The sequence below is a fragment of the Trichosurus vulpecula genome, chromosome 3 (genome assembly GCF_011100635.1).
Source record: "Trichosurus vulpecula isolate mTriVul1 chromosome 3, mTriVul1.pri, whole genome shotgun sequence".
Lineage (NCBI taxonomy): Eukaryota > Metazoa > Chordata > Mammalia > Diprotodontia > Phalangeridae > Trichosurus > Trichosurus vulpecula.
The window spans coordinates 343,315,068-343,340,803 of NC_050575.1; the positions used below are offsets into that span (position 1 = coordinate 343,315,068).

The 25,736-nt window shown below is 39.8% G+C and overlaps 1 protein-coding gene across 1 annotated transcript in view; it reads left to right on the forward strand.

The window, feature by feature from the left end:
• Positions 1–25,736, forward strand: part of LHCGR (luteinizing hormone/choriogonadotropin receptor) — a 78,252-nt gene that overhangs the window by 46,313 nt on the left and 6,203 nt on the right. Inside the window, exons 7-9 of the mRNA XM_036752073.1 lie at positions 11,235–11,303; positions 17,615–17,689; positions 20,813–20,998. Of these exons, the coding sequence (XP_036607968.1) occupies positions 11,235–11,303; positions 17,615–17,689; positions 20,813–20,998 (330 nt within the window). The remainder of the gene's footprint in view (positions 1–11,234; positions 11,304–17,614; positions 17,690–20,812; positions 20,999–25,736) is intronic.

The following is a 25,736-nucleotide window of genomic DNA, read 5'->3' on the forward strand; positions in this document are numbered from 1 at the left end:
GCACACTGAGGATTGTTATGCTAGAATGAAAATATGGTGACTCCAATGTCATTAATGGACAGAATAGTTTGTCATGGTAATTACAAAAGATGTTTTACATTCTTCAGCTGTTGGCCTCCTTCTAATTTGATTCCTTGCTACTTTTGAGATGATCTGGCTTACTTGGATTTTTGCCACACTTCTTATAAACTTAATTTTCTCTACAATTTTTCTTGCTATTATTTGAGACTATACTACACATAATCTCCCAGTGTTTTCTTCCATAATAATTCTTTCTAGAGTGCTTCTCTTGTACTGTGTAATGCCCACCATGTGTTTCTCCATTGCCCTTTGGGTGAATTGTAAATTTCATTCTTTATAGGCTGTGGCATTACATATTTTCCCATGATATAGCATTACTAGAGAAACAAATATCCAAATGAGTTTATATTCTAAACTAGTGCTGTCTTTGGATGCCATATATTTCTACTTGGCACAGAAATCAACTCTGGGTCCCTTTTGATCTCCTCAATATGGTGATGGGTCATCAGTTAAAAATTTTTAGAGAATTATGATAATATGATTTCATATGTCTTTTCCCATCACCTCCAATTTTGTGGCATCAATAACTTATTCAAATAGGCCAAATATAGTTCTTTCATTTGTATTCCATATTTTCTTTTAATTTTTAATCATTCTTCTAATTTTGTATTTGTTTTTATCTTTGTGCTAATAAGTCGATATCTGATTATATGCTCATTGCTCATTCCAAAATGAATCCTACATTGGTAACTAGTAATTTCCTGTCCATTAAGATATAATCAATTTAATTTTTGTGATGTTATGCCTATCAAGTCCAGAGACATTCCAACTCTTTTCTTGAAGAAAGTAATTGTGATAAATAGGTGTGCAAAGCTTCTATATAAGCCTTTGATGTTTTGTTACTTATTTCTGAGCCATATTTTCCAATGTCTTTTTCACAATTCTCCTCCATTACCATTTTTGCATTGAACTCATTAAATTTTAAAATATGTGGATTTAATTTGGAAGGCCTAGAATTTTTCTACCTCCTCATGATCTACATTAAATGTTGGCATATAAGCTGCAATTATCTTCTTGGTGGTCTTTTTATAAATATTCATCATAAGCACTTCAACTAAGATGGTGAAGTATCTTGTGAAATGATGTCTCTTGTTGTCTTTGGACATATGATATAACTCCTCCAGCTCCTTAATTTGTCTCTCCAAGAAAGACCTATGAGTCATCTTTCCATTAAGCTGCATCTTTCCATTATGACTTCTGGTTTCATTTATAGCTAGAATATCAAGATTAATTTGAATAAACTCCTTCATTAGTATGTCTACTCATTGGCCTCTGGACAAGGATCTCAAATTTAGGGTACCAACAGTTAGGTTAGTGCCTATAGACAATTTTTAAATTACATAATTCTAAGCTACTTCTTTCTCCTTTTCCACCATTCTGCCATCATCACTGCAGAAGCAGAAAGTAGCTACACAGAGCTAAGGACTAAATTGCATTTTTCTTTGTTTCCTGAATGGTCATAACCAAAGAATCTATCACCAAATGGCTAGCTTACTAGTGAAAACTCCCTCATACTCAGGCAAGCCAGTACTCAGAAAGTAGATACAATACATATAGTTCAGTGGAAATGAATGGTTCAGTGGAAAGCGCACTGAATTTGGAGTCAAGAGACCTAGGTTCAAACCCATGACCTTGGGTAAGTCATTTAACTTCTATGCACCACAATTTTCTCATCTTTAAAGTAAGAGGCTTCAACTATATTGCTTCTAAGGGACCTTCTAATTCTAAATCTATGATCTTAGTTTTCACTGGGACAACATTCAAAGCTTTTTCCAGTTCAAACCTCAAAAATGCCTCCCATCCACCTTTTATCAGGTCCTGTAACCTTTGACTGGGGATAGCCTAGGACAGAGGTATCAAACACATGTGGGCCACATGTGGCACACAATACTCCTGAGTGTAACCAAAACCAGCTCAAAATGTAAATAGGAAATATTGAACAAAATAAATAAAAATACAATAAAACATAGATAATGTATGCAGAGTGCCAGACAGAAAATCAAGAAGACTAGACTCATATTCCTGAGTTTAAATCTGGCTTCATGCACTTACTAGCTGTGTGATCCTGGGCAAGTCATTTAATCCTGTTTGCCTGAGTCTCCTTATCTGTAAAATGGACCGGAGAAGGAAATGGCAAACCACTCCAGTGTCTTTGCCAGGAAAACCCCAAAAGGTGTCACAGAGTCAGACGTGACTGAAATGACTGAACAGCAATAACAAAAATATTAATATGCACTTTTCTAAGTCAATATGCAGCCCCTGGAGATCCTTATGTGCAGTTTGTTGGCCCCTGTTTGTTTCTATTTTAATTTAATAACCACTATCAGGGAATGAAGTCTCAGGTCAAGGGCTCAGCTGTCCCTAACTTTGTAATAAACTGCCATCATGCACAAGACTTCAGGCAGTTTATAGCACAGCCCAGTACACAAGTTGTCCCTAGAGACACACAGATTACTGGACACAAGAGGTTTCAACTGTCTCCTTTGTTTTCTCTCTATCTTACCTATCAAGGCAACTAGCTTGATATTTGGAGAATATGGGTCAGTTTGAGGACATTAGACCAGAAGTTCTACATCTGTTTGTTTTTAATTAACTGTCTACAAGCAGCTTCCAAGCAAGAAAAGGTTAATGCTACCTTCCTGTTCCCTCAGCAAAACTCCCCAGCCCCACTGATTGGGGTGGGGAATCTGCAGCCTTGAGGCCACATGCAGCCCTCTAGGTCCTCAAGTGCGGCCCTTTGACTAATCCAAATTTCACAGAACAAATCCCCTTAATAAAAGGATTTGTTTTGTAAAACTTGGACTCAGTCAAGAGGTCTCACCCAAGGATGTAGTTGGCTGCGTGTGGCCTCAAGGCCACAAGTTCCCCACCACTATGTTAGCCCATCTGATTTTGAATAAAAACTGAAAAATAGAAGAGAGATAAAGTATACAGTTATCCTGTCCACATCATAACTTTCCCCATTGTGGTTTCAATATATCACAGGTCAGCATAAGAAATTAAAGGGGAATTTTGGAGGGAGTTTTGTGGAAGCCTAAGACAACACAGAGCCTATGACCAAATACTTAACCCAAATTTTACAATAAGGTATTGCAAACACCCTCATAAAAGAAAAAGAAAAAATTCAGACTTTTCCGCTATGAAGGCAGAACCAAAAACTTTTACATGAATTTTTAAATCTCCAAGGCACCACACCCCTCACCCATGGGATGTGGAAGGATTCACTGTATGCAGGGGAATATAGCACAACTTAACATAACGCAGCTTAAGGGGATTAGTATTTGATTCTGAAGTAGGAGAAGAGAGGGAGGAAAGAGAAGGAGAAAAATCAAGCAAAGGACGAGGATCGTAGCAGATTATCATGAGTTAATTCAATCAGTAAGCTTCTTTTTTTAAGCACCTATTAGTAACAGGTACTGTGCTGGGGCAACAAAAGTGAAAATGGTCCCTGCCCTCAAGAAGCCTACAGTGCCCATGGGGAGACAACATGTACAGTTATAGATACATGACCCCAGATAATGTAGCGGGGGAAGGTACTAGCACAAGTTAAAGAACCTCAGGGGAATTAGATCACCTCATCAAAACAGCCAATCTTACAGAACTAAGGAGTAAGAGGAAATTCTTTTTACTATAAAATTCCACAGCTCCATAAAAACACTGCACAATAGTCTTATTGTAGTGCCATTAACTTATTATTGTTATTATTTTAAGGCTATCAGTGTGCCCCCATGGGATGTGATTGCCCTGCCCCCGAAATTAATGAGGATTCCGCCATATCCAGCATGGCCCACAGTGGCATTGTGGCTCCCATTTCCCTCAGATATTAGCAAATCACTTGGAACGGGAGAGATTAGTCATTTACCTAGCTAGTCCTCTTGTTCTAAGCTGAAGTGAGTGAAGGATCATGCAGTGTACCCCAGTGAAGTAATGGTATTATACTTAAGGAGAAAAGCATCAGTTTCTCAGCTCTAAAGTTCAACTCATAATTAGAAAATAATAAAAGCAAACCTCCTCTTTTCATTCTTAGTGGTATTTGAGATTTTGCACTCTGTGTGGCCCCTCTCCCCTCCCCTCACCCAAATCCACACCAACTCCAAGCTCGTTTGCTAAAAACAAAGCATTTCAATAGATGCCTGAGTAGCTCAGTAGGATGAATGCCAGGGTTGTGCAAGTCAGTGCTAATGTTCATATATGCCCATGTTTGCTTTTCATGCAGGCATCTATCTCAAGAGCATTCCTTTAAATGATCCCTTAGACTAATCAGGATACATACAGGATACAATACAGGATAATGCACTAAGCTGTATCACAGTCTGCCTTGATCCTGAGTTGCACTGGCCTGGGAGCCAAGTGACAGGGACTTGAGTCCTGGTTCTGCCACCGATTAGCTGCATGCTGTTGGAACTCTGGGACTCAGTTTCTTCTTCTGTAAAATGAGGGGGATGGACTAGATAATCTTCAAAGTCTTGTATAGCTCTAACATTCTAAAAGGTGCCATGGTTCATTTTGTACTCCTAATCTTCTCTGTTGTAAGAAGAAGAGATCACAATGATTACCTAAGGCTTCTCAGAGGGTGGCTCCCCCTAAAGCTGTCTTCCTGCCCTCCCTTCCACAGTATTGGACACTGACTGACCTGCTTTTTCATCCCCTTTCCCATACTTCCACACACACCCCTCTAATCCCAGCTCCACCCGACCTGGAGACCTTCATGGCTGCAGATGGGCAGAGGATTAGCTTTGAAATCAAGGAGCTCTAACCCTACCGTCCCCTTTCCTGACCTTACCCACCCCACTTAACTCAGCCAGGATCTGCATGAGATTAGTAAGGAAGGCAGCAGGGACAAGTTAGCCACGGGGATTCCCTGTCCAAGTACAAGCTCAGTGCCACCTAACCTTCCCCAATCTGTATTTTCCTAGACCATCCCTCTCAATTGTCCCATTTGGCATCCACTCCAATAGTTTTCTCCTTTATCCAGGGATGGGGAACCTGCAGCCTTGAGGCCACATGTGGCCCTCTAGGTCTTCAAGTAAGGCTCTTTTCCTGAATGCAAACTTCACAGAAAAAATCCACTTAATAAAAGGATTTCTTCTGTAAAACTTGGACTTAGTCAAAAGGCCATACTTGAGGACCTAGAGAGCCACATGTGGCCTTGAGGCCTCAAGTTCCCCATCTATGCTATATATTATGCCAGGCTTATGAAAATATGCTCTACCTACAAGTTTTCATGCCCACAGTTAATGTGAAAAGCAAGGAACACTTACAAAAATAAATATACTAATAAATTGTCTTTGGAGGGGCTTTCCAAAAGCCATTGGGGGAGGAAGGGAAGGATTAAATAAAACAGAGGTGCTGGAAGTGATTTTGTTATGTGAAGGGAGAAGGAAAGAAATACCTTCTGGAAGAAAGGGGGAGCAAGGGTGGGAGAACTTATCACAAGCCAGCAAAAAGTAATCAGCTTATTCATTTAAGAAGCTGAGTCTCCTAACATGCTAATGTGTTGGGAAACTTAAGCAGTGCTTTACATAGACAAGAAAAGAGTTAATTCCACATCTTCTTTGTTTATGAATGTGCTATTTGTGTGCAAGTATGAAAACATATTTACAATAATATAACCTAGGACCTTAATATCTAAAACAGTATGTCATGTTACTCCAGCCATCAGGTCACTTCTGGAGGCCCTGAGGATTTGTAAACATGAATCAGAGAAGTTTAGAGTTATAAACAAGGTCAGAGGCCATCTACTCCAATGCATACCCAAAAAGGAACCCCCACTGCAATCCAGCTGATAAATACTCATCCAGCCTGTCAATGAAGCCTTCTAGTTTGGGGAGTCCACTACCTACCTCCTGAGGCTGCCCACTCCACTTTGGGCCAGGACAGCTCTTGGTGTTAGGAAGGATTTCCTGACTTCAAGCCAAAACATGAATCATTGCAACTTCTACTCATTGTTTTTGGTTCTGTCCTCTGGGACTAAACAGACAAGTTTAAACCCTCTTCAACACAAGATTCTTTGAAATACTTGAACACAACTGTCATGTCACCCCGTGAATCTTCTCCAAGTTAAATGCCCCGTGTTCCTCATAGGATGTGGACTTGAGGCCCTTCCTTCTTCTCAATATTCTTCCTCAGGTGAGGCACACAGAACCAAACAACTATGGCTTTGATCTAACAGGGGCAAAGTCTAGCAGGACTATAAACTCTCTATTCCCGAAAGCGTTGCCCCACTTAATGCTGCCAAAGAGTGGGTTGCCTTTTTTGGCCACCGCATCAAGCTGTTGATTCACACTGAGAGTGAAGTCCACTTAAACCCCTAGATTTTTTTTCTGACAAACTGCTGTCCAGCTATGCCTCTCCCATCTTATATTTAGGATGTTGATTTTTTGAACCCCTATAAGGAGTTTTACATTTATTCCTGTTGAATTACATCTTACTGGCTTTATCCTGATGCTAAAGCTTTTGAATCCTAACTGTCTACCAGATATAAACTAAACCCGCTAAACCAATAATAACATAATAATAACAAAATCCAAGAGGAAATCATGGAAAGGGGAATCCCATTCAAAATAAGTACACAATGCATAAAATATCTTAGAGTCAGTCTATCAAAGCATACTTAACATTTGTACAGATTAGATTATAAAATGTTAAAGAAATAAAGAAAATCTAAATAGTTGAGAGGAATATTCGATGTTCATGGCTAGGACAATATAATACAAATGGCAATACTACCAAGCTTATTTCACAATTTTAATACTATTCCAGCCAAACTACCAAAGGGATACTTTATAGAACTCAACAAAATAATAACAAAAATTCATTTAGAGGAGCAAAAGATCTAGACCATCACTGGAAATAATGAGAAAAGGTAGAAATGAAGGAGGAAGAGTACTTCCAGACCTCAGAGTAAACTATAAAATAGCAATTATCAAAACCCTTTGTTATTGGTTGAAAATTAGAAAAGTCACTCAATGGAACAGACTAGACATGGGAAAATAAGAAATCATTGAACTCAATAACCCAATGTTTGGTAAACCTGAAAACATCAATTTTTTTAGGGAAAAACCCTATTTGTTAAAAACTGTTAACAAATGGGAAACCAGTCTGGCAGAAATTTGGCTTATACTAACACCTTACACCATATGCTGCAATAAATTCAAAATGGATATGCAACCTGAATATTGAAAGTCATTTTATAAAAAAAGATTGAAAGAGAAGCAGGTCACATTCCTTCCATAGCTATAGAAAACTGAATTCTTAACCAAAAAAGGATAAAAGCAATTACAAAAGATGAACTAAATTAATTCCATGAAATTGAAAACCTTTTCTACATGTAAAATTAATGCAACTAAGATAGGAAAGGAAGTAGTCCCATGGACAAAAAAAAATTTCAAATTCCTCAGATAAAAGCTTGTACCCAAAATATATAGACAACAAAGAGAAATATATTGGACAATAAGGGCACTACCCAATAGATAAGTAGTCAAAATATATGAACAATTTTCAAAAGAAGAATTGCAAGCTCCTGACAGCTATGAAAGAATGCTCCAAATCATTAATAAAAGAAATTCAAATCAAAACAGCCCTGAGGTTTTACTTCATACCTAGGAAGTTGGAAAAAATAAGAAAAAAATGTGAGTAATCAATGTTGACAAGGTTTTGGAACAATAGGCACATTCCTGTATTGTGAGTGTAGCTGTGTATGACCATTCTGGAAAGTGGTTTGGAAATGTGCAAATAAAGTGACTACCCTTTGACCCAAATATTGAATTATTAAGGATACACTCCAAGGAGGTCATTGACAAAAAGAAAGACTCCATATACACAAAAGCATTTATAGCAATACTTTTTGTAGAAGCAAAGAACTGAAAACAAAGTAGGTTGTCCATCGATTGAGGAAGGGCTAACCAAATTGTGGCACATTCATGTAATGGAATGTTACTGCGATGTAATGTCTCCCCTGTCTTAAAAAAAAGATGTCACTTGATCCAACCATCCCTGCTAGCTGTTCTCCCATATTAGTCCTCCCTGTTGTGGCTATGCTCCTTGAGAAGGCCATCTACAATATGTGCCTCCACTGCCTTTCCTCTCACTCTCTTGACTCTGCAGTCTGCCTTCTAAACTAATCATTCAACTGAAACAACTGAAACCAAAGTTACTAACAATCTCTTAATTACCAAATCTAGTGGCCTTTTCTCAATCCTCATCTTTCTGGACCTCGCTGAAGCCTTTTACCCCATCAACAATCCTTTTCTTGATACTCGTCTCTAGATTTCTACAACTCTGCTTTCCTGTGGTTCTCCTCCTACCTGTCTAACTGTTCCATCTCAATGTCCTGTGCTCAGCCTTCATCCAGGTCACACTCACTAACAGTGGGTGACCCAGGGCTCTGTGCCCTCTTCTCTGTGCCATCTTATTTCTATATACTACTTCACTTAGTGATGTCATCAGCTTCCAGATATCCAATTGTCATCTCTATTCAGAAGACTCTCAAATCTACTTATCGAGCCTTTACTTCTCTGGCGACTTCCAGTCTTAATCTCCAACTGCCTATTGGACATATCTAAGATGTATGTCCTGTAGACATCTTAAACTCAACATGTCCAAAAACAGAACTCATTTCCTAACTTCCCTATTAGTGTTGAAAGTTCCACCATCCTCTGAGTCACCTAGGCTTGCAACCTAGGCACCATCTTCGATAATTTATATTTTTTTCTGCTTTGTTTTAATATTGCTTGATGTCTCATGGAGTCATTGAATTCTGTTTGATCTCTTCCAGTTTTCAGGGAGTCAATTACTTGGTTAAGCTTTACTATTTTCTCTTCTAAGCTATTTATTCTTCCAATTGTTTCCTCCAGAGCTTTTGTTTCATTATTTAATCTCTTGTTTCATTACTTCTAGGTATTCATGTAGTCTTTTGGATGATACAAAGTTGGAAGACATAGTTATGTTGGATGACAGATGATGTCAGGCTAGAAATGACAGTCTAAAACTAAAAAGATTCAATTTAGACAAAGATAAATGTTAAGTCTTGAATTTAGGTCTTAAAAAATCCATTCTAACTTTACAGAAAGGGAAAGGCTTAGTTAGAAATTCTCATGGGAACAGACTAGGGGTTTATGTACTACAAACTCTATATGAACCATTCAGGTCCTCAATTTCTTCATCTGTAAATGAATGGGAAGTGGAGAGTGGAATAAATGACCTTTAAGGTCTTCCATTTCTAAATCTAAATCTTATGACCCTATGAACATGATAGCATAACTTATAAAAAAAATTCATGCCAGTGTATCAGTTAGGCAACAAGCATATATTAAGTGCCCACTATGTGCCAACCACTGTGCTAAGTGGTGGAGATGCAAAGAAAGGCAAAAAACAGTCCCTGCCCTTGAGGAATTTATAATTTAATGGAGGAGACAAAATACAAACAAATATATAATTCTGGAGAAGCCACATCTTCATTTCCAACTAATTCCTATAAGCTTTAGACTTATGTTTCTCCTGTAACCTCTTTAGCAAGCAATTAATGAGCCTTAAACAGTGTTATCATCTGTCCATACTTAGATGGACCTCTGTGATCACATTTTGCACTACTCATCCATATTCTCCCATATCTTCCACAGGAAGTCCACCTAATCAATCTGTCCAATCAATAAGCATTTATAGTATTAAACACCAACTATGTACCAAACACTATGCTGGGTGCTGGGTGTCCAAAGACAAAAATAAAAACAGTCCCTGCCCTCAAGGAGCACCTGTTCTGTTAGAGGAACATGCTCGGAAGTCTTTGAAAATGCTCCCAGGAACAGGCTATTTATGTCTTCCCGGATCAGCCAAGTCAAATTCACCAAGACTCATCACCGCCGCTGGGCATTCAGTGATGAGGTATCTGATCATGGTAACCTGAGTAATCAACTTGTATTTATTGACCACCAGCCATCAGCCTGGCCCTGTGGTGGGCCCTCTGGAGTTACAGATGGAGCACAAGACATGGACCCTCCTCTCAAAGAATCCTACAGTCTAATTGGGGAGAGAAGACTAGCTCCAATAAGCTAACAGAGAACCCAAGTCAGAATACTCTCTAAGTGCTGTGCTATAGCATAGAGCATAAATTCTACAGGAGTTCATAGGAAAGAGAACTCGTAGAGGGCTGGCATAAGTTGGGGAGGCTCCCTGCGGATAATGGGTAGGACTTGAACTTGAAATGAATAGGGAAACCAGTTGGGAGCTTTAAAGAATATCCCTAAAGGAGATATATAGTATAGCTGCACTTCCTTCTAAAAGTTTGCTATAATAGTTAGCAACCTGTTTCATAACTCCATCTAACAAACATAAGTGATTTTGTAATGTAAATAATTTAATAATTTATGTTTTGGAAACTTTTTCCCAAAAAACTCTAGCTGTGGCACTTCCTTACTCTGGGCCTCAATTTCCCCATCTGTGAAATAAAGGAATTGGAGTAGATCATGAATTTTGGGTTGGAAGGAACCTTTGAAGTCATCTAGTCCAACCCTCAAATTTTGTATTTTTGCATCATGGGCCTTTTTGGAAACCTCATGAAGCCTATGGACCTTTTCTAAGAATAATGTCTTTCCATACTTGAAGGAAATGCACATCTCAGGTAGTTAAAATAAAGGTGTAATTTTTTTACCCATCTAGGTTCATGGACCTTTGAAATCTATGTACCTCAGCTTAGAGTCCTTGCTTTGTAGATAAGGAAACTGAGGCCTCAATTAAATGACTTTCCCCAAAGTTTCAAAGGTCAAAGACAACAAAGCTAAGATTTGACCGTAGATCCTCTTTCCCCACAATCACTACTCTTTCCACTAGGGAACTGTCTTTTTTAGTTCTGAAAGCTTATTTGATTCTATTCCATTGAATTGTCTCAAGATGACTCCCACCCATACCCACATTTCCACAATACTACACACAGAAACCAAACTAAAGCAAAGGATGTTGTTCCCTGGCCTCTGAAAGCTGATGCTCTTAAAAAATCAACCCCCCTTCAGTGAGACATGCAGCTAGATATGTGTGGATTATAGTAATTTTCCTTAGTGCCAAATGTCTAAAGGAAGAATCATTTCCCGCTTCTTGATCTCATTTCTTTGGGTTCTTTTCTGTTCTGGCTCCCCATTTCATCTCCCCTTTTTCTGCAGCAAACTATATGGAAACGGATTTGAAGAAATACAAAGCCACGCGTTCAACGGGACGACACTGATTTCACTGTAAGTATTCTCCTTATTCCCGCAGCTCATGAATAAAAATGAAACATTAATCTGGCAACCAGATCAAATTCAATCTTCAGCAACTAACTGTAGGTAAAAATAAACTTTCAAGTGGTTAGTCATCAGCACTTCAATATGTTACCAAGCAACTGACTGGCTAGAAACCCCAAAGCACCCTGCTTTCAAAGACAGAGCAGGCTGCCTCCCTACATAGAGGTTGACAGTTTGCTAAATATTCAACAACCCCACTTCATACCTTCTTCATCTCACAACTTCCCTCTATAACCCCCTTTTTGGCTAGATGGTATTTCAGAAAAGGCACAATTTTAGGGGGGAAAAGTTCTTAAGAGCTTTCTTTCCAGACCCCATTGTAGAGAAATCAAAGCCTGGTTTTCCTGCTGGCCAAGAGTCCTGATGTTCAATTCCAAGTTAACACTATAGCACTTTGTTCCTAGATCAACCCTTGCTTAGAGAAAGCTCACTCACCTTTAACTCAGTAGGAGAATCATGCCCCAGCCATGTTTCCTCCTTCTTTTTCACTTTTCTTTGGTCTCTTGGCCTCCTGTCAAATGCAGTGATAGATCTCATGTGCAGTTGATGACCCAGTGATGAAAGATAAGCTAAACAAAACGTGTTTAAAAATAGTAGTGCCATACTGAATGTCTACAGGAAGGTATTTTTTAAAAAAATTTATCTTGCAGAGAGTATATCTATATAAGAACTTGTCTATTTTTAAAAAATTAAATAAAACAAATTAAGGAGACTATCCATGTTTACTAAACAAATCATGCAGGTCTTGACCTCATGACAAGTTAAAACTCCATAAAAGAAGCAACTTAGTTTGGTATCAGACCTGAACCAAATACCTTGTTATGTGATTCTCCATACCTAATGATAACTTTTGCCTCATTCTATATATAGAAGTATCTACGGATACATATGCTTTGAATATGTAGAGATACACATGCAGCAGTCCAATTGATATGTCTCATTCATGGTCCACTGGAGTTCTTTAGATCAGTTTCTGCCATGAATATGCATAGATACTCATGTCCTGTCTAATATTTGGTTCAACAAAATCCCAATTAATCAGAATTCAATTTCCACCTGTGAAGAGAAAGAAGAAAGTTAATAGTAAGGGTATTGTTTTAAAAAAAAAATTTTAAAACCATATAGTTAATGTCCCATGCTCAGCATTTATTTAGTCCTGTCTCCAACTATCCAATAATTAGTGACATTTGGAACCAATGATACTAAACCTCAGTAAGAGCTGAGGTCAGCAAGTATGTGTTCAGTTATGTTCATTAGACTATATTTAAGTCAGGAAAGATTTTAAGAACATTGTCATTGAAAAGGGTTAAACACAAAAAAGGGAAAACTTTGTAAATCTTAAAGTCCTGTAGAAATGTGTTATTATTAGTCAGTCAAGAAGCATTTATTAAGTGCTTACTGTGTGCCAAGCACTGCTCTGTTATCATCGTCATCGTCGTCGTCGTTTTTTCTGATTTGTTCACAGTTATCTAGAGAATTCAGGTAACCAGAAACTGCTATTCCTAGCATTTTGCTGCATTATGGGATGATGTGACTTTTTTTTTTTACTTTTAGCCTCTCCCATTGAATTTTAAAAGGTAGTCACATGGGTGTGTGTTGGCATACAGTAGGAACTCCCTCCTCCATTCAGAATAGTTCCCCAAAGCAGAAAGCAGGGAAGTGTGGTCAATTTATTTGGTTTTTGACTGGATTACAAAATGTGTAGATAAAAAAGATTATGGTAGATGGAAGAAAACTGGGCTTTAATAAACCATGCAAAGCTCTCTCTTGTGAAAATGTGAACAATTAATTTGAACCGGTTGTCACGGGGATTATTTACTCACGTAGCCCAATTTGAAAGATTTACAATCATAACTGAACATAATTAAAACAAACTGAAACCTGAGGAAGAATTGTGGCAGCTTGGGAAAGGAAACTCCATTTGATTTAGATTTCAAATAGCAATTGACTCTGACAACCTGATCTCTTTGAAAGTCGAAATATACTCAAGGGATGGGAATGTGCAAAATGTGTGCGTTCTGAGATATGTATGAAAGGACTGAAGGTTTCCACAGTAACCCACTTAGGAGAAGCATTCCAAAAACAGTCCCTGGGGGAGTGGGCTGCCATGGTATTGATGATTTTTTAGATGACAGGAATGATTTGGAGACCATCAGAAAGACAGGGAAGAAGATATAAATCATCCCACTGTGAGACTAATGCCCAGTTAAATAGCCAGTTGTTACTTACTTCAAGACTTCTGAAGCCCCCTGGTTGCCCTGGTATGGGTTCTCCCTCCGATGATATAGCGCCTCGACCCTCTTCTGCACACTAATAAAGGATCTTCATGACTTGATTTGATCAAAAAGTCATGATCTGGTCAATAATCCAACCTCTTGGGATTTAACCACATTGGTTCTTAGCAGACAAATACTAGATTCATCATGAGCATAAAGGTCATTTAAAGGTCATTTCAGCTTGGTCCTAGGATCTCTTCCTTCCTCTGCCCTGCATGCTACCTTGCTCCAATGAGACATCATAGAAAGGCTTTAGTAGAGGGCTGTTTACCCTGCAGTAATGACTAGCTGAACAATGCATAGACTCATTAGAAGGATGTCAATTGTCTTCCTGAATAACCTGGAATTATCTAATCAGGGTCCAAGGTACACTGTTCCTTTTCCTACCAGTTACAGACACTGTGCTACACGTTTTAAAGTTATTATCTCATTTGATCCTCACAACAAACCTGGGAGGTAGATGCGATTGTCCCCATTTTACAGGAAACTGAGACAAACAAGGTTAAGTGACTTACTCAAGGTCACATAGCAGTAAGGGTCTGAAGCAGAATTTGAATTCAGGTCTTCCTGACTCTAGGCCTGGCACTTCATCCACTATGCCATCTAGAAGACTGGAGAGCCCAGGCTTGAACCATGAGGGCAATCAGATTCCCATTTGCTCATAGAAGAAATGCTTTCTAGAGTGTACACTTACACTGAGGAGGCCTTTTAAACTCACATGGCCAAGTTAGACAAGTGAACACTGAGCAGCTAGGACTAAGGGGCTCTGGTTTAAAAAGCAGCAAAAATCCTCAGGCAGCCGTCCAAGTAGCTACAGCTGTAGACCTCTACTGGCTGTTAACACTCCTCTCTCAGCTCCTGATGCTGTCCTCTAGACTTACTGGACACTGCCTTGGCCCCTCAGAACAGGAACCATAGCTCTTCCCTCCTTCCTGGCTGCCTAGCTTCATCATGACTAGCCCAGACCACCTTGCCCAGAGACCTTTAGTCTGAGTAGTCCTCAGCCAGCTGTACTGGCCAGCTGGCCCAGGAACAACATAGGAGCTGTAATATGGCACTGCTTTTCAAGGGAAAGGCTGGCCCTGACACAAAAAAATAAGAATTCTTTCTTATCTAGACATCTTCCTTTGCCCACACTGATTTGTGTTTTTAAACAACTCTTATCTGTAATCTAGAAAAATAACTGTTGGCGTAAGTGAATTTGCTCAAAAAATTACACAGGTTCAATAAAACTGCCTAGTCAATCTATACTTTTAACAAGCTACCTGAATTCACTAGGTAACCCAGGAAGGAGAGGTCTGGGACTTTGGGATTTGCTTGTTTTTCCCCTGACAATATCTCACTTCACAATTGATGCTCCAAGAGACACTGTGTGGTCTTATACAGATGGGCTGACCTTCAAGGCATAGGAGCAGCCACTAAGGAATGATGACATGATCTTATATCTTCTAATATGACCTCCTGAAACATCAATGGATTAGAGCAGGGCTGTTCAACCTTAGGTTTTTATTGAAACAATAGACAATATATTTTGACTTGCCATTTTAGTGAGAGCTCTGCAGTAGCACACCTTCCTTTACTAAAGCATTTGTGTAAATTTCTATGCTTGTAGGCGGGCTGCATAAATCACACTGTGGGGCCAGCTGCATACAGCCCACAAGCTGCATTTTGGACAGACCTGGATTAGAGGAAAGAGAAGATAAAACCATGGGTGAAGCCACTATAGGCTCTGGGCTCAATCTCCCAGCTCCACCTTAACACTAACATGTCAAATCACCAGAACTAGGCCACTGCCTTGTCTCCTCTCAAGATCCTGAAGGTACCCCTAATGGGGAAGCAGGGTTCTCCTAATGCTTTCAGCTTATGATGCCCTCTGGTATACTTCCCCAATATCAAAAAACAATTATTTTTACCCCAATATTATTTGCCAGTGCCAATTATTATGACCCCAGTATTACTTAAATAACTGATATCTCTTCAAAATCATAAATAATTAATACCAATTAACTTTTGCAAAGAGACATTTTACTGAGAAGATATAAGAAAAAAGAGAAATGTAAATATACCCCCCCAAATTACATTCTCCCTCTACTACCTTGGACGCTGAAGAGAGTGTGTTTGAACTTAATGTGACTGCTACAAACATTTCTCCCATCGAGTGCCCTTCTCGGTGTATTATAGTTGATGAGTGAGTTGTTCCCTTGCTTGCCTAGGAAATGAGGCTGATTCATTGCTGGGCTAGGCAGATCTGAAAGTTAAACTTACTTTTTTGACTTCTGTTGGTTCTTCTGACTTTTCAAAGCTCACAAGGCCATATCCTGGTCTGTCTCTTACCTCCATTCACTTAAGATCAGAGGGAAAAGATGAAATGCAAAAGAGAGAGAAGACATCACACTACCAAGTGCTCATACCCTTTTGGTAGCCAAAGTAAGGGAAATGACCACTGGGGCAGAGATTGAGTTTGAATTCTTCCATTGGAGCCTCTTGCATGCACTTTCAGTTCCAGTTTCGTAATCCAAAAAAAGACTTTTTTTCACCTCTCAGTAAGCAAATAAAAAATAACCACAGAATGCCTGTGTACATGCTCTAAATTGGGAATGTGGTCCCTCTATTATGTGCCATCATGCATTTCCAGAAATGAACTCCCCAGGCATCCAAGCAAGTTGGCAACAGGCAGAGCAGACTATGTATACTTTAAGGACTGAGCCCCTGTTGGCCCACCTCCAGTTTACTGGCACAAAAGGCTAAAAGAGGAGTATCAGCAAAAAATCTGGTTTCCATTATTCATTTCTTGATCTTTCCCTCATCATCAGTAACTTGAAGACTTCTAGCCAATGATGAAAAGGCAGCTATTTGCGTAATATGGTTACAGGGGTTCAGAGAAAACCCCTTGCCTCAGAAATATCTCCTTCATGATGTTTGAAGTTTCTTTAACAGAGGGCTAAGCTTTTAGGTTCCAAAGAGAGACCAGATTTATAATGCAAATTTTCTCATCATGAGAAAAGAAAAATAGTAATAAAATTTCAGTAAAATATAAACAAAGGGGGAAGGTAGAGTGAGGGGAAACTTGGGACATTGAAGGGTAAGAGATGTTTACCAGGGGGATCAGGAAATAGGAAAGATTGGACGGAGATTAGGAGTAGAGAAGATATATCTCAAAGGGCTTCCTATTTTTCCAAGGACCAGTACTGAATAGTATTATTAATACTAATAACTTACATGTATGTAGTATCTTTTATAGATTATTATTTGATCCTCATAGTGAGCCAGGGAGATAGATAATGCAGGTAATAGTTTCCCATTTTAGAAATGAGGTGACTGAGTCTCCGAAAAGTTTGAAGAACTGCCCAAGTTTACTCAGGTGGTCAGCTGGGAAAGACGGAACTCCAAACCAAGCATTCTGGTTCCAGATCTTGTGTTCCTTCCAGTATATCATGCATCTTCTTGATTAATTCTTGACATGATGAAAAAAGACCCCATCCCATGCCATCATCCTATCCCTAGGAGCCAGCAGTTCAAGACAAGTCAAGCAGGAGGAGGGAGGAAGAAATAAGGAAGGAAGGGGAATGGTCTTATTTGGCCAAAATAGCTGTATCTCAGTCTAGGCTTCCCCCCTCTTTGATTAGCCTGGCATCATCTGCCTTGCAGGGGTCCTAGAGCACAAATTTTCCAGGCATCTGCTAGCTTATATTGGACCTTAAATCAAACTATCTCTTGCTGGGAGAGTGGAGCAGGCAGAGGAAGAGAGTTATTGGACTGCAATATCTTTCCTCCATCTGGCAGATAGCTTCACCTAATTTTTTTTCTTTCTTTTCCCCCTGTTCTCTTTATGCAGGGATGTGTATTGGTACATATTCAGAAGCAAGCATAATTTGGGGTATGAATGCATACACCCTCATTCCAATAGTGACACAACACACACCTAGCATTTCTCAGAATTACCAAAAAGATTAAGTCCTAAGGAAACACCATTCTCTTCCATAGGGACTTAAAGGAGAATAAGAACTTGAGGAAAATGCACAAGGACGCCTTGAGAGGGGCCACTGGACCCAATGTTTTGTGAGTATGGTGAAGTATCCCCCATCACACACTCCCTATCAGGGTTCATTTGCTCCCACACCATCTTCACAATTCTCACTTTGTACCTGACGATGCAGCTGTTGACAACATAGACCCTATCAGGAATGTGGTGGGGAAGCCTGAGGATACTTCTGTATATCATCTAGTACATGTCATTGGAGTAGGCAGAAAATATTTGAGAAAGATCAAAAAGGCCTCTTGCCCAAAATTATCTCCTCCACTTAGGACCAGTTGTAGGCCTCTCATGATACTCAGAACATTCTGTCATCATGTGCCTCATACACACACACACACACACACACACACACACACACAGAATAATAGACTCATTATTGCTCCTCAAGTGGAAGGACTCCATCATTATGGAATGGTATTGATGGAATAGCGCCCAAGAAGAGAACACTCAAGAAGGCAAAAGGTATAAGTGGTAAATCTCTCAGTAAAATTGTGAGGCTGGAAAATTTGGTCTTTGGTGTCCTTGCCTCTCCTTATGCTATTTTTTCTCATCTCCATATTCTGTCCCACTCCCCTCCATTAAGTCTCCCAAATAAGTCTAAGATTATCTTTCTACCAACTCTGTATATATCTTGTATGTACGTAGTTATGTACATGTTGTCTCTCCCATTAGAATGTAAGCTCCTTGAGGGCAGGGACCAACCTTTTATCTTTCTTTATAGCCTCAGCTCTCAGCCTGGCACATACTAAGGACTCAACAAATGCTAGTTGAATGACTGATTCCAGGTACTCGGGGCCTCTGGCTGCCCAGGGAACCCCATTCCAATGTCTCACTGGAGCCTGGCCTCCCAAGGCAGTGCCCTGTCTTTAGATCTCCCTCTCCCAACTGACTCTTCTATCTAAATTTGTAAACTGCAGAACTCTAAAATGACCTCGGTTCAACCGGGTGAGCCTCACAATATCTAATAAACTGATCTCTCCCAAAGTGTTAATGCCAAATAGCTTCATATGCTACCACTCCCAGAGGTTTCCATATTTTGGCAAAACATAAGGCCTTAACCCAAAGGAATGATCCTAGAATGGTGAAATTTTTAGATATGAGTGACGTGTCAGTGGAGGAAATGTTCTGAAACCACATCACATGAGCAGTCTCCTCCTCTTCCTGCGTGTAAAGCCAACACTGGACCTATCTCCTTTCTACCACTTTTCTCCATATCTTTTTCATTGCAGCCTTCATCCTGGAAGTCTAGAGTGCCTGCTAAGAGATGGGGAGGCCAGGTGCTCACCAGCCAAGCCCTGACTTCTCAGTGACAAAGAGTCCCTGTAGACAGTTGATTCTTGAACCTTGCATGTCCCCTCACACAAGGAGACTAAGTCTGGTACTAAATGTAACCAGGTTACAGGAAAGTAATGAAAATGCATACTGCACTGCTCCTGGCACTCTCTCCTATATGTTAATTCTTAGTGGGAAATATGTTATCTTTTTAAAACACAAACAGGTAACTGGGTCCCTGAAGAGTTAACAAAGGTATCAGCCAAGGGCCTACCCATTTAAGACCCTGGAATTGCCTGGGATAAGGCTAGAACACTGAATGCAAAATTTCATTAGCAACTCATGAGGCTTGTGAAAAATGAGTAGTTTTGTAAGATTTGTTGTTTTTGTGAAAACTACAATCATCGTTTTTTAAGATTTCTGCTTCTGATGATCTAGCACCAGAGAATCTGGGTTCCGATCCCACCTTTGCCCTGTGCTACACTACCTACAAGGGCAAGTCACTTAACCTCCCTAGGCTTCAGTCATCTTCTCTGTAAAATTAAGGAACTGGCCAAATGGTCTCTGAAATTCTCTCAGCCATGTCCATTACACTGTAAAGGGTATCGTGAGGGAATATAAATTAAACAAGAATAATAATAATGGACATTTATATAACATTTTAAGGCTTGTGAAGTTTACACACACATTATTTCAAGAAGGTATGCTGCCCACAAGAAATTTGTTTTCTAGTAGGACATGCAAGGAATAAAAGGGGACAAAAACTAAAGCACCTCCTATGTATCAGGCACTATGCTAAGAATTTTACAAATCTTATCTTTTTTGATCCTCACAACAACCTGTGCAGGTAGGAGTTATTATGATCCCCATTTTACAGTTAAGGAAACTGAGGCAGACAGACTAATTGGCCCAGGGTCACACTGCTACTAAATTCCTGAGGCTTGATTTGAATTCAGGCCTTCCTGACTCCAGGCCCAGCATTCTAACCATAAGCATGTATAAACAACAAAACATAAGTGGCCACAGAGGAGTATATGATTGAGTTCAGACAAATGGTACAGACACAAAGTGTTTTGAGTCAGATGAGGGAGAGACCATTCTGAGCTAGGCTGGTGAAAATTGAAGGCCATCATTATAGGGGATGGGATTTCAATTGTGTTTGGAAGTATAGATAGGATTTTGAAAACCCTTTGACTTGGATACCTGAAATTTATCTTGATATTTTCACAAGTCTGGCAAATTCTGAGAATTAGGAACCAGCTTATACAGCCTGATTTTTTTTCCTGTTTGGAAACTCTTCACATAGCTCTGCTGGGAGGGAAGCATTGGTTGCTAAAAGAGTTTAGGGGAGCAGTTGCTTTGGAGACTGCTTCTTGCTTCCTAGGTAGAAGATGGCTAATGCCACACAATGGCTCTTAATAGAATAACAAACCTGTACTTCATGAAAACCTATCCCACTGAGCTTTATCAATCAGGGAACAAGGCTTCAGAGGCCATGAATGCTTTCCCCTGGGGTAGCATACAAAAGATGATGGCATTGCATGAACCTGCCATCTCAGAATACAAGTAATTTCACTTCTCCTAAATGCTGAATGTTATGTTCAGACACAGGCACAGGCAGGTGCTAGGGGCTGAGACAAAAGCTTAAAGGACAGAATAATGGCTCCTTAACAACAATTAAAAATAAGATATCACTGCTTTAAGTTTATACCCAGTGAGATTGACAGAGACACTATGGAGGGCAAACAAACAAAAAGGCAAGCTCCTAAACTTCAAAAAAAAAAAAATCAGAATGATGTCATTGTCCTGGGAAGGTGTGAGGTATAAGAAAATTCAATGAGATAAAACAAACACATTATCTTCTTTCTCTACAGGGATATTTCTTCTACCAAGCTGGAGGCACTGCCTAGCTATGGGCTGGAGTCCATTCAGGTGTTAATTGCCACATCATCCTATTCCCTAAAGAAATTACCACCCCGGGAAAAATTTGTCAATCTTCTGGAAGCCACCTTAACTTACCCCAGCCACTGCTGTGCATTTATAAACCTGCCAACAAAGGAGTAAGTTGGGTTTTATTTTTTTTTAAGAAGAAAAGAAAAGAAAACCAACCGCAATTGTTCCAGAAATTCACATTTTCAGACTAGCCACTGTCAACCCCCTAGAGCGTGTGTTAGCAGCTGCATGTGAGTGGGGTCTCTGTCAAAAGAAAGAAGAATAAGAGAAGGAAAAGAACTTTTTCCCTAGGGGAACACTATTGCCAAATAGTTAATTCACCCTACATCTGCAATGCCTCTGTCACCATTCTAGGCTAATGGAATTATAGCCTAATTTAGTCATTGCAAAATTGAGGACATAACTTGGCTCGTCCAAGTCTAATCAGTCCCATGCCTCCTCAGAGTTCACCATTTTCTTGGGAGATGTGGGGGAACGGGGGAGGGGAGCCAAGGCGAAAGAGGTTTAAATTAACACAGTGTCTTAATCTTCTAAGTAAAACAGACACAAAATACTGCAAGGGGATTTCCTCAGCTATTCCTCTCCCAGGCACGCTGATGAGTGACTTCAACTTTTGTTTTCTTTAAACCCCAGGACAGGAGCCCAGAGAAGCTCGCCCATGATTAATTCTCTTAATAAGTAACAAAACTGATAAGAGCCACCGACTTTGTTCCAATTTTGGACCCCTTACTGCCTGGCTTCTCCAGTTTCCCTTGGGGAAGGAAGCTTTCTGTGCCTCTTTCCCCCATTCTCAGAGACCAAACCTAGGACTCAAAGCAGCCAAAAGAAAATGGGCGGTGGGGGTGGAGAAGGGTAGGAGAATGAGACACTTTCCGCAGAAATCCACCATTGCCATCAGCACTTGCTTGCGCGCGCTCTCTCTCTCTCTCTCTCTCTCTCTCTCTCTCTCTCTCTCTCTCTCTCCCCCTCTCCCTCCTTCCACAGCATAGCAAATATGTTCACAGCTCTGGAATGAATTGTACTGTCCTGTCACTGATGCCCTATGTGTGACACAATGAGAAAGAAATTCTCCACTATCTTGGGGTGTTAATTACCTAGACATAGGACATGCTCCTTCTTGACTTTGGAAAGTACTCTTGGCCAAATTGAGGGGGAATCAGAAGCTATATAGAAAACGAAATAGATTTAAGTGAATTCAAATCAATTTATTAAGCACCTACTAGGAGTATGGCACAATGCTATGCACTGGAAATACAAAGACAGAAATAAAACTGCCTTTGACCAAATGGACTTATATTTTATAGAACATACAGATCCAGTATGTTCCTGAAAAGTACTAAAACTGGGGGTATAAGAAAGGCTCCCCTGAGGAGGTGACACCTGAGCTGAGTCTTGAGGAAGCTAAGATTTCTCAGAGGCCAAGAGGAGGGTGTGGATTCCTCAAATGTTGGACAGCACCAAGGTGGGGAATGAGATGTTGTATTCAGGGAACAGCAAGTAATCTAGGCTGACTGGAATAAAAAAGTACATAAAAAAGTGATGCGAAAATAGTTTAGAAATGTGGGCTAGAGCCAGACTTCATAGGACTTTAAATGCCAGGCTGAAGAGTTCGTACTTTGTCCTAGAAGGTCTAAGGAACCAGCAAAAGACCTTGGGGGGGTGGCATGGTCAGATTAGGAAGATTATTTTGGTATTTGTAAGGTGGAAGGATGAGGGAAAGAACAAAAGCAGCCCTGGCAAAAGGTGATGAGGACCTGAACTAAGGTGGTAACTATGAGTGCACAGAAGGGGGAAGATATGAGAGATGTTGCACAGAGAAAATCAGTAAGACTTGACAACTAATTGGGTGGGTGGGGGAAATAAATGAAACTACTCTTGAGTCAAGGATGACACATACATTGCCAACCTGAGCAATTGGAAAGATGGTTGCTCTCTTAAGAGAAATATCAAAGTTTAGAGAAGGGATACATTTAGCATGGAAGATAGTGAGTCCCATTTTGTGCTTAGTTTTAGTTGCCTATGGGACATTTAGGTAGAAGTGTCTAATATATAATTGGTAATATGGAACTGGAACTAGAGAAATTAGGAATGGATACATAGACTCAGGAGTCATCTCCATGGAGACAATTGGACCCACAGGATCATCATTGAGATTATATAAATAGGTCAGAAAAAATTTAGCTACATTGAGGTAAAGAAAAGAATCAAAGAAGGGAGAGGACTACTGGAAAGGGCAAAAAATAACTGACTACAGACAAAAGACAAAGCTCGTCAGTTCTCATCTTGCCTCTATTTTCTCTGCCAAGAAAGATCTCTGTACTAAAAAGGACTCAACAAAAAATGACTAATACACATTTTATAATGAAGATAATTATGGAGAAACTGAGAGTCCCTGCCTGCCCTTGATGAGTTCAAGCTACCTGGCCCAGATAAGCTATATCCCACTTATTAAATGATCTGGTGGAGGGTAATTAATAAGTCAATGTCAGTGTTCTTGGAAAGATATTGAAGAATGGGAAAGGCTAGTAAAATTGGAGAAGGGCGGGTTTTGTCTTGATTTTAAAAAAAAAAGAATGGAGTCTGCAAACTACAGGCCACTGAGAATGACTTTCATTCCTGGCAAGAATCTAGAGGGCTAATGACTACATATAAAAGGAATTGGTGGTGGCAAAGAGCCAGCATGGCTTCACCAATAAGAGGACTCTCCTTCCCTTTTTGACAGGGTTATTAAACTGGTAGATCGGGGTGGGAATTGTAAATAAAGTCTACTTACCTATACCTAGTGAAACATTTAAGAATTTATTGTATTCTCCTGTGGAAAGTTGGAGGGATGCCTATGGATTGTATAACTGTGGAATAAGAGGTGGTTGAAAGTTTGGCTATTTGGAAAGAGGTCTCCAGTGGAACATCTCTAGACTCTGTGCTTGGCCTTGGAGCTATTTCATGTTTGTGTCAATGACCTGGTGACACAAACCTGGGAGGGATCACCAACACATCAGATGGAAGGGGAAAGATTTTAAAATATCTGAATTGGATAGAACAATGGGCTAAATTATTTACTAGGTATAAATGGAAAGTATCATACTTGGTTCAAAAAGGCAACTTCACAAGTTTGTATTACCAACTACTTGTTTGCATGTCATCTGCTTCTTAGACCGTGAACAACTTGAGAGCAGGGACTCTCTTCTTTCTTTGTATCCGCAGTATTTAATGCAATGCCTGCCATACGGTAGGTATTTAATAAATGTCTGTTGACTAACTGACAATTATCAGATAAAGGAAGGGTATTTAAATAGCAGTTTATCCAAAAAATTATCTAGGTGCAAGGAAGAGAAGAAAGGGTTAAATTAGTTGACTTCAAGTTCAACAATGTATTATGACAGCCAAGAAAATCAACACAATGTTTTTAGAATTAAGAGGCACAATGCATAGGATTAGATAGGTGATAGTGTTCCTATATTGTGTCCTGATCAAATCAGATCAGATTGTATTCGGTTTTGAGTGTCCCATTCTAGAAATTATATTAATGAGTGGTTGTTGTTACTGTTCAGTCATTTCAGTTTTGTCTGACTCTTCATGACCCCGTTCGAGGTTTTCTTGGCAAAGATATGGGAGTGGTTTGCCATTTCCTTCTCCAATTCATTTTATAGATGGGGAAACTGAGGCAAATAGAGTGAAGCGATTTGACAAGGGTCACACAGCTAGGAAGTTCTGAAGCCGGATCTGAATTCAGGAAGATGTCAGGCCTGGCATTCTATCCATCATGCCGCCTCGCTGCCCCCATTAAAAAAATACAGGAGGGCAACCAGGACAACGAAGAGGCTTGAGGCCATGAGGATTAGTTGAAGGAAATGAGAATGTTGAAACTGGAGAAGACTCTGTAGCTATATTCAAATATATGAAGTGATGTCATGTGAAAGAAGGATCAGATTGTTGTTCTGGGTTTTAAAGAGGAAATGGGGGACAAAGAAACAAACATTTATTTAGTGCCTACTACGTGCCAGGCACTGTACTAAGTGCTTTACAAATATGTCATATTGGCAGAAGAAGCAGCAATGGGTGGGAGGTACAAAGAGGACAATTTATGTTTGAGATGAGGAAAAACTTCCTAACAAACATACTTAGCCAATAGTGGAATGGACTGCATCAGTGGGTGATGGATTCTGCCTCACCTGAGGTCTTCAAGAACAAACTAGATGTATATGAGCCAGGTTTATGGAAAGGGAAATTTTTTGTGCTGGCAACACAAATAAATTTAAGACAGAACCTTTGTCCTTAGGGAGCCGGGAGAAAAGAAGACAGACGCGATGTTTAACATAGGACCATATATAATTAGATAGGTACTTAAAAATGTTTTTTGATGATGATGATTCCCATAATCTTATACTTCCAAGCCTACACTGCCACGGAAGGGATGTAACAAACCTTCTGAGAGCAGTGAGACCTAAAATTAGTTCAAGTGCTTTTGGTTCTATTTGTAGGGGGAAGAAAAAGCTATCTCTGGGAGAAATGGATTATATGATACAAGTCAACAAGCATTCACTTGGAGGCAGCTGGGTGGTGCAGTATATAGAGCACCAGCCTGGGACTCAGGAAGCCCTGATTTCAACTCCTGCCTCAGGCACTTTTTAGCTATGTGATCCTGTACAAGTCACATGCCCTCTCAATGCCCTAGCTTCCTCACCTGTAAAAAGGAGTTGAGAATAAATAGAACCTACTTCCCAGGGTTGTTGTGATGATCAAATGAGATAATATACGGACAACTCTTTGCAAAATTTAAAGCACTACGCAAATGCTAGCTGTTGTTATTAGTGTCAGACTGAGAAGGAAGTAGCTTCAGACTGA